This window comes from Nicotiana attenuata, unplaced genomic scaffold (genome assembly GCF_001879085.1).
Source record: "Nicotiana attenuata strain UT unplaced genomic scaffold, NIATTr2, whole genome shotgun sequence".
In the NCBI taxonomy this organism is placed as follows: Eukaryota; Viridiplantae; Streptophyta; class Magnoliopsida; order Solanales; family Solanaceae; genus Nicotiana; species Nicotiana attenuata.
Genome location: NW_017672981.1, coordinates 135,883 through 145,622, shown reverse-complemented (window position 1 = coordinate 145,622; position 9,740 = coordinate 135,883). Strand labels below are relative to the sequence as shown.

The 9,740-nt window shown below is 38.9% G+C and overlaps 1 protein-coding gene across 2 annotated transcripts; it reads right to left on the bottom strand.

Annotated features, from left to right (window-relative positions):
* Positions 1-1,831: 1,831 nt before the first annotated feature.
* Positions 1,832-4,023, bottom strand: LOC109215085 (dof zinc finger protein DOF2.5-like). Of its 2 annotated transcripts, none has more exons than XM_019379103.1 (3): positions 3,804-4,023; positions 3,132-3,340; positions 1,832-2,668 (listed from the first exon to the last, which is right to left on the bottom strand). In XM_019379103.1, the coding sequence occupies exons 1-3, from the start codon at positions 3,825-3,827 to the stop codon at positions 2,074-2,076; spliced, it is 828 nt and encodes a 275-aa protein (XP_019234648.1). In that variant the 5' UTR covers positions 3,828-4,023; the 3' UTR covers positions 1,832-2,073. The 2 variants fall into 2 exon arrangements, with proteins under 2 accessions (XP_019234648.1, XP_019234649.1); XM_019379104.1 differs by lacking the exon at positions 3,804-4,023 and adding an exon at positions 3,506-3,781.
* Between the last annotated feature and the right edge of the window lie 5,717 nt (positions 4,024-9,740).

The following is a 9,740-nucleotide window of genomic DNA, read 5'->3' as shown; positions in this document are numbered from 1 at the left end:
CAATTGGTGATCCAGCAATCAAATAATTAAGCGCAGAACAAATAAACCAATATTATAAAATAATAAGAAAAATTCAAACTTCAAACTACAACGTTCATGCAGCATCCAAAATTCTAGAACTAATAAACTATGAAACTAAAAGAAGAGAAGAGAAGAAAAACTAGTTAGAAGCCTCCTCCAAGCGTGGTTTGTGTTCCTCCTCGTCAATTCTCCTTTAAAGTGTGTTGGATCCTCTCCAAATTAGGACCCCTTTTATATGAGTTAGGACCGTGTAAGGCCAAAATAACCTTGTCCCGAGCGAATTAGGAAAACCTGCACAGGCAGCATACAGACCAGCGCGAGGCGCTGGCCTTAGCGCCAAATCTAGTGCATTTTTACGTGCAATTCTTCAATCTTTCTAGTGAATTACAAACTTTCTCTTTTGTTGTCTCCACTTGGGAGGACAAAAGGTGTCCCCCCTTTGTCCATTGCTATTTAATTGTTTTATTTTCCTTTATTTTTTTTTTTCGCGTTTTATTGAATTTTGCTTCAAATCTCTTCATCTTCATACTGCTTTATTCCTACACAGTTAAAATATAATATTTAGCACAAAGCAATATGATTAATACTCAAAAGACGATTAAAAATACTAAAATATGAGGCAACAATGTATAAATATAGGCATTTTTGGCCGAACATCAACCAAGTAACTCAATATGTACAAGATGACTCGCTTGGGCTATGGAGTCATTCCTCTATTACAATTAAAACTGTTATTTCCACTAAGTACTCACTAATTTCAATTAATGCTATACATGGTAAATATTTAACTGGTCCCTCGTGTAGCCTCTGATTATTACCTTTTACAACAGAAGAATGAAGAATGACTCGTGTAGTCCACCTCACAAACTGATTACAAGCACGAGCATGAAAAAGTGACAGCTCAAGGCAATAATGGCAACCATGTAAAGAAATATCTTCTGTTTTCTTTTTCTTCACGCTTAATTTATGATGTCAAATATAATTATCAATCTTGCTCTGATAAGAATAAATCAGTTATCTTTTTATTTTCTCGAATCTAGTTCCCTTTCATTCATCAAATGTTTTGAGTAATTGAAAATTATGTCCTACTAGTGGTGGCAATATGAATAAAAAATAATTCTCCATCCATATTATTCATTAAAAAATAGGTTGCATAATGAACATTTTAAAAATAGGCGAAATATGGATAAAATTCATATTATCCACTTAAAAATAGATAATCAACGGATAACCAAACTTTTACATTTGCAAATACTCAACTGGGAGTTCCTCAAGTTTGAAAAACTAAGAATTTTCCCAAAAGTAATCATATTCAAGAAGCTATGGATAATGTGGATATCCATATATATTATCCGACAGTTAACTCATTTTCTATCGGTATTAAATGTGAGTAGGATCGGATATTTTATCCGTTTTGCATTACTCGTTTTCGACCCGCACGTATCCGACCCGACATGCCCGTTTGCGAATCCTATGTCTTGCTTTTGAAGAAAGGGAAAAATGAAACAAAGGGCCAAGCAATAGCCTAGTGTTAGCAAGTAGTGCAAGATATATCCATTAGATTTTAACTTATGAGCACAAGTATTGTATAATTTGTTTACATTTTCACGTTAAATTAACTTTAATTTGCAATAATATGTAATAATTCATAACAAATTTGATATAATTAATGACCTAGATAGAATAAGTAACGTAATATAATCAGTTAAACTACACTAATTGTACAAATTCTATCAGCATGGCCTAGTGTTAGCAAGTGTAGAAGTATCAAACCCTTCTCTGGATAATGAGAAGAGAACGAACAAGAAAAAGATTTAATATGCTTACCGAAAAATTAAGTTCATTTACACAAACTAATGATGAAACTAACAATTCCATATGTTCAAGTGATCAAAGAGTAAATTAAGAGAAGAACAATAGAAACTAGATCTATCTTTTATCTAATTAGCTCCAAGCATCACCAAACAAATTAATGATCAAAGCAAGTCAAAAGATAGAAAAATATTATAATGGAAAAAATAATATTAATGATTTTTTCATACTGTCATTTCTTCACCAGGATCCTCCACCTAACATTCCATTCCAATATCCAGCACTTGAATTCTCTTGCCCTTTACTCAGATTATAATTATCAGCTTCAGCACTTGTACCCGACAATTGTTTATTCAAGAATCTGAATGGTAACATCATTTTTGCACTACTTTCTTGAATTCCACTTAAAAAACTTGATGTGTACAAAGCGTTTATATCCGGTGTTGGTGTTGAGATAAATGAAGTTAACCCTGTTGAGGCAATTCCAGTCCTAAGCAGGTCCATTGTTGAAATTGGAGTAGTACTTGAAGTCGAACTTAAGGGTTGATTATTTCCACTATTGCCCCTGTCCATTTTAGGAAATTCAAGAAACTCAGGCACACCATGGAAGTAATTGTGATCATGTATAATAGAAGGGAGCCCTAGATTAAGATCTTGGCTATTTCCAAGATTAATCCTATAATTAGGGTTTTGATGAGAAAGACTTGGATTAGGGTTCGAATCAGGAAGCTTTTGTGACGATGATGATGATAATGAAGAAGAAGAACATCTTCTATTCTTCCTTGAACCTCCTCCAACCGGAACATTTCTTAGAGTGCCACCTTCTGTCCAATACCTGTCGAGACATAATATAATTCAATAACTAAACGTATGTTATATCACTAACACAACAATAATAACAAAGTCAATGTAATTTCACAAGTGGGGTCTGGGAAGGGTAATGTGTACGCAGACCTTATTCCTATCATGTGCAGGTAGAGAGGCTGTTTCCGATAGACCCCGACTAAAGAAGCAGTGAAAATAAAATAATAACAGCAGCAACAACAATATAATAGAATAAATGGCACAACATGTGATATAAAGAACCAGGAATAAGAAAAATACACAAATAGTACTAGTACTACCGATAAAACTAAGAGAGTAACAACTATTTTCCGACCTTCCACCCTAATTATCGACCTCTACCCTACTCTATCGAAGATCATGTCCCAGTAAGCTGGAACAATGACATATCCTGCCTAATCACTACTGCAGTTTAAACTTTTAGGTTAGGTGGTGACACAGTTCAACAATATTACCTTCGACAAGTCTTGCAGAAGTATCTTGGTTGAGTAAGACTATAGTTGTTGTAGTAACAAAACTTGGTATTTGTTGAGGTGCACCTTGGACAATTTACGGCTTGATCTTTTTGTGGTCTGACTTTTTTTTCTAGTGTAGAAGATGGCCTTGAACATGTAACATTAGGAGGAGCTATTTCTGCAGCCATGGATGTTACAAGTCCAATATCCTAAAAATTAACAATCACAAAAAGGAGAAACAAAGGTTAAGAAGATCAAAAGTGAAAAAGGGCTAGTGTGAAAAATAGATGACACAATTTTCGGATAACAATTTTCACCTTTGAAATTAAATTGAAGGAAACTGAAAAGTAAACAATAATAATAACGAAGATCACCTTTTTCCCTATGCTTTATCTCCTATCATGTGTAAAGGAGGAACAAAGAAAAAGTGTAGTACTTGATGTCTAAAGAGAATGAATGCTTTAATTTGAAAAAAAAAGGTTTACATATAGTATTAGAAGAAATTTTTAAAAATTCAAATTGAAGCTCGGTTTTTGAACATCATTTCATGAAGATAAAATTATCTTTAAGGGAAAAAATTGCAATCAACAAGGATACACATCGAAAAGAAATTCAAGAAAACTCAACATGTTTAGTACAAAATGCAAAAAATGAACTTAATTTTGTACCCACCTGAGTCCATTGTGTAGTATCCATAAATGGGGAAAATAAGAAAAAAAGCAATGGCTGATGTCTTCTCAAGAACAAATATTTCACCTGCTTTGTCTGGAGCTGTCCTTAGTTTAAAGGAAGAAAGAATGTTTTGAGTTGTTTGTGAGTTGGCTTTTTATGGGTTGGTTTACTTTTTGGATGATGGAAAAGAAAAGGGGATATGTTTGTTTTGACTACACCTTGTGAAAACAGTATACTTTATTGTTATTTTTGGGTGTGAAATTATGTCCAAATTTCGTCAGGGATAGTGTATTCAATCTTATTTTAAACATTGTGAGTGGAATTATGAATGGATGTTCTGTGGTGGGTTTCTACTTTTTGACCCTATGATGGGGGTCTTCGGATTCTCATTGTTCTCTTGTCATTTCATTTTGAGTTCTCTTTCGTTTATTTATGCCAAAAATGTGTTGTCATACACAAAAATAAAGAAAGCAAAATGACTAAAATATCCTAGCATCTCAAGTAGATGTACACAATTCTATACCATCAAGTATAATTTTAACGATTCAAAGTTATATATACGACTAGTGTAAAGGGTTTTTGTATATACACTATCAAGGGCGGAGCTATGTGTGGTCAAGGGTAGTCAATTGAACACTATTCGTCGAAAAATTATATTGTTTATAAGGTAAAATATTAGTTGTTATTGATAAAAAAAAAAGTGAATTGTGAATACCCTTGCATAGCCCACTAATTAATTGTCACGACCCCAGGTCGCCCTCCGTGAACTATCGTGACGACACCTAGTCTCTACGACTAGGTAAGCCTAACAAAGTGCGGAAAAAGAAACAACAAAATAAAAACAGATAAAAACTTGCGGAATAAACATAGTGGAGGTTTAAAGATGCCGCTCGACATATACAATACAACTCCCAAACTGAAACTACATTTCCCAAAACCCGGAATCTCATGAAATCACAAGCCGTGGAATAACTACAGTGTTCTAACTCCAGAGTGTCTAAACAAAAAGAAATACAGAAGGGCCAATGCTATGAGAGAGAATGTGGACTCCTCGGTCTGCGGACGCGGCAGACATACCTCGAAGTCTTCGATGGATCACCCCGCCTCAAGGATAGTAGGGCTGAGTCGAAGTACCTGGATCTACACATGAAAAACATGCGCAGGAAAGCATGACTACACCACAGTGGTACTCAGTAAGTGCCAAGCCTAACCTCGGTCGGGTAGTGACGAGGAAGGTCAGGGCCCTACTTATTATAGCTGAAAAATGAGGTAAAACAGTATAGAATACGACAATATAATTAAATACTAACAGTAAGAGGTATCACAGGATAATAAGAATAACAACAACTATAACAAAGACAAAATAATCACAAAAGGAATACCGCTCAACACAGAGATAACAACCGGGGATCTCCCAGGATACCGTCCTGTAGTCCCAAATATAAATACTCGGAAATCTCTCAGTATCCCGAGGATCTCTTAGTATCCTCAATATGTGTACTAGTATCCCGAGGATCTCTTAGTACCCTCAATATATATATGCTGGGGATCTCTCGGTATCCCAAGGATCTCTTAGTATCCTCAATACATGCTGGGGATCTCTCGGTATCCCAAGGATCTCTTTGTGACGACCCGGCCAGTCGTCTCATGAGTTACCACTCCGTTTCCCCCATTTTCGCTTCTTTATGCTTCGTTATCCGTGTTTTGTGGTATCGAGTTTGGTCGGATCGAGTCCGGAATGATTTTGGTAAGGTTTGAGACACTTAGTCTCTTTTAAGAAGGTTTAAGTTGGAAAAGTCAACCGGATGTTGACTTATGGATTAGAGGGCTCGGATGTGAGTCTCGATGGTTCGGTTAGCTTCGGGAGGTGATTTGTGACTTTGGAGCGTGATCGGAATGGGTTTTGGAGGTCCGGAGTAGAATTAGGCTTGAATTGGCGAAGTTGATATCTTGACGAATTCCAGTTGGTAGGTGAGATTTTGATCCGAGGGTCGGAATGGAATTCCGAGAGTTGCTGTAGCTTTGTTATGTCATTTGTGATGTGTGTGCAAAATTTCAGGTTATTTGGACGTGATTTGGTTGGGTTTTTTATCAAAAGCGTATTTCGGAAGGTTTTAAAAACTTAGGCTTGAATCCGATGTGTTTTGAGTGATTTGATGTTGTTTGAGGTGTTTTGATGATTGGAACAAGTTTGAATGAGGTTTTAGGATGTGTTGGTGCCTTTGATTGAGGTCCCGGGGGCCTCGAGTGAGTTTCGGGTGGTCAATCGGACCATTTTGGAGTTTGGAAAATTGCAGATTTTTGTTCCAGCAGTTGCAGGTATTTTGGCCTTCGCGTTTGCGAAGGGCTGGGTTTCGTAAGCTTCGCGTTTCCAAGGGTCGAGGCCGCAGTCGCGAAGGCTTGTAAGGGGATTGCACCGCGTTCGCGAAGGAGGATTTGGGTCTGATGGGTCCGAGGTCAGTTATTCATCGCGTTCGCGAAGGAGCGAACGCGTTCGCGAAGGTCAAGGCAGACGAAGCATCGCGTTCGCGACTGGCATGTCGCGTTCGCTTAAGGTAAAAGCTGGTCAACGTAAGTTTGTGCTACGCGAACGCGAGTAGTTGACCGTGTTCGCGAAGAAGGAAATCAGGCCTGGGCAGAATGTTTTTAAGTCATTTCATCCGTGATTTTGGGTCTATTTTCACCCATTGTTGATCATTTTGAGAGCTTCTTGGTGGAGATTAAAGAGGGATTCAAAGGGAATCGATTGGAGGTAAGAGTTTTCAACTTAAAACTCGTTTCTATTGTGAAATCTACCTAGAAAATCATGGAACTTAAGCTAAAAAAGGAAGAACTAGGACTTGGGATTTTGAAATTTAATTTGGGGATTTGGAGGACCAATTGAAGTCGGATTTGATAACTTTAGGTATGTATGAACTCGTGGGGAGATAAGGAACCCGTTGATGTGAAATTTTTGAGTTTCGAGAAGTGGGCCCGGGGCTCGAGTTTTGCTAATTTTGGGATTTTTGGTATTTTTTGATTGTTTTCGCTTGGGCCTTGTTCCCTTAATATATTGTGACGTATTCGTTCTGATTTTGGATAGATTCGACACGCGTGGAAGCCGATTCGAGGTGCAAAGGTGTCGTGAGCTAGAGATGTAGCCGGTTCAAGGTGAGTAATGATTGTAAATGATGCTCTGAGGGTTTGAAACCCCGGATTGCACATCGTAGTGCTATGTTGACGTGACTTGCACGCCGGATAGCGAGCGTGGGGTAGAGCACCGTTGGGGATTGTGACTTAGTCCATCCCGATTGATGATTTTACCACGTATTTGATTGAAATCTATTTTCTATCATCATTATTTGGGCTGAATGCCATATTTGGGCTCGTGCCAATTATTTGAACCCTTCGGGGATTATTGTTGATGTTTCCTCACTGTTTTGACTTTATACTTGAACTCAGTCATGTTATTTCCAGTGTTTTCAAAACTCAGCCATGTTAACTCTATTTAATACTCAAATGATATTTAAATTATGTTTTGGGCTGAGAAATACTATTTTACTGTTGCCCGAGAGGCTTATGTGATTTTTGACTGAGTAAGGCCTATGGCCTGTGTTGTGAGGATATCTTTGGGATCGGGCTGCACGCCGCAGCGGTGATACACTGATTTGATTATGAGGCCGAGGGCCTGAGATTGTATGCCACGAGGTGGCTTGATATTGATATGAGGTCGAGCACCTGTTTATGATGCCACGAGATAGCTTGATATTGCGCTTGGGCCGAAAGGGGTCCCTCCAGGAGTCTGCACACCCCCAATGAGCGCGGGTTACCAAGTGTGATGTGTGATATAGCTCCAGAGGGCTGGTTTTGGTTCTATGTGATTGCCCGAGGGGCTGGTACCGTTCTGAGATATGTGCCCGAGGGTAGGAGTTGTTGACATTGTGCCCGAGGGGCGAACATTATGTGCTTATCTTTCTTATTTTCCTGTCATTTACTTGCTTAATTGTGTATTTGTGCCCGAGGGGCGGATTTCTGTGCTTATCTGCACTAGTTGTTCCGCATTCATTTGCGTAACCGTCGAAAAAGGTATTTTCAAAAAGGGGTTTAAACTGAGCTAAGATGTTTTGAAGGATTTTACAGCTTCATTGCTTCTCTTACTGGTTTTGAAACTGCTTCTATATAGCATGTTGATGCTCTTTTCGTGATTTCTTATCACTCAGTCTTTCTTTATTATTATTACTCACTGAGTTGGAGTACTCACTTTACTCCCTGCACCATGTGTGCAGATTCAGGTATTCTACACCCGGTAGCGGGTTTTGGCTGATCGAAGGCAGGGTTATCGGAGTTTAGCAAGGTAGCTGCCGGCGTTCGCAACACTGCTTTTCTCCCTCCTTATTTCATTAGTCTGTACTTAGTACATTCCAGACTTTGTCAGTTTTATTTAGACTTAGTAGATGCTCATGACTAGTGACACCCCGGTTTGGGCTGTGTTTGGGTTGTATTTCCGCATTGTTATGATATTATTCGCTATTTAGCTTTATTAAATTATGTTTTATCCTGTTGTATTGCTGTTTAGCTATTTAACTTCGAATTGGAAATGTGTCGGCTGGCCTTGTCTTCACGAGAGGCGCCATCACGATCGGGTCTGGGTTTAGGGTCGTGACACTCTTAGTATCCTCAATATACGTGCTGGGGATCTCTTGGTATCCCGCACTACAGTCCAAATCAATATAGGTGCAGGGGGTCTCTCGAAATACAAATTCGTAGTCCCAAAATAAACAAGCAGGGGGATCTCCCGGGATACCGTCCCGTAGTTCCAAAGTAAACACAATGCAGCAACACGAAGAATACTCAATTCAGCTCAAATTTCATACCAAGGTAAAAATAGGTATTTCTAACCTAGCATGCCGCACACAATCCAAATAAGGCAGTTTGAGCAAATAAAGCAATTCAGGCAATTAGACATGCTTACCTAAGCTAACAGCAGGCTTAAATTTCAAATAATATAAGGAGGAAAGGGAACACAAATTGAGTTACTTAAGGAAAACCGGAATTTCAAGAATTAGCCCAAGTACGCACTCGTCACCTCACGTACAAAGCATTTCAAATTTCAACAATACCAAATCCTAAGGGGAGTTTCCCCCACACAAGGTTAGGCAAGCCACTTACCTCGAACCGGCTCAAATCAACCCGAAACCACGCTCTTGCCATGAGTACTCGACTCTAAATGGCCCAAATCTATTCAATTCAATTGCATAATGTAATTATAACTTCAAGTAACTGATTCCACTAATTAAATTCTAAGCGAATACGCGAAATTAGGAAAAATGACCAAAATGCCCCCGGGCCCACATCTCGAAATCGGGTAAAATTTATAAATTCAGAATCCTCACACTCTCACGAGTTGATACATACCAAAATTATCCAAATCCGATGTTAAATCCCCAATCAAAACTCAAAAATTAGGTCTAAGAACTTTTCCAAAATTTTCCCCAATTTCTCACCCCAAATCCGAAATTAAATGATAACACTAACAATAGATTAATGGAATACAACTAGAAAAGGATAAGGAATCGTTACCCAATGATCTTCTCTTCAAGAACCCCACAGAATCGCCCTACCCCAAGCTCCAAATTTGATTTTCCAAGTTATGAACTCAAACCCTCAAAATTTCAAATTTCTTCCCAACGATTACCGCATCTGCGGTCATGGGAGCGCACCTGCGGTCCCGCACCTGCGGAAAAGGCATCACAGGTGCGAAATTCACTTAACGGGCTGGGTCCGCATTTGTGGCTCCGCATTTGCGGTCACCTAGCCGCACCTGTGGTTCCTGGAGCCTTGGCCTAATCTCGCTTCTGCGATCACCAAGTCGCTTCTACGGCGCCGCACCTGCAGTCCCACACACGCAGGTGCGGTTATGACAGGTTTAGCAACCTCAAATTCTTCCTAAGTCCAATT

Bases quoted from the DNA above. Each gene is read 5' to 3' on its own strand.
- LOC109215085 (XM_019379103.1), bottom strand. From the start codon at position 3,827: ATGGATACTACACAATGGACTCAG. The intron at 3,341-3,803 runs GTGGGTACAAAA...GTTAATTTTTAG, and splicing joins ATACTACACAATGGACTCAG to GATATTGGACTTGTAACATC. The intron at 2,669-3,131 runs GTAATATTGTTG...ATGTCTCGACAG, and splicing joins TTCTGCAAGACTTGTCGAAG to GTATTGGACAGAAGGTGGCA.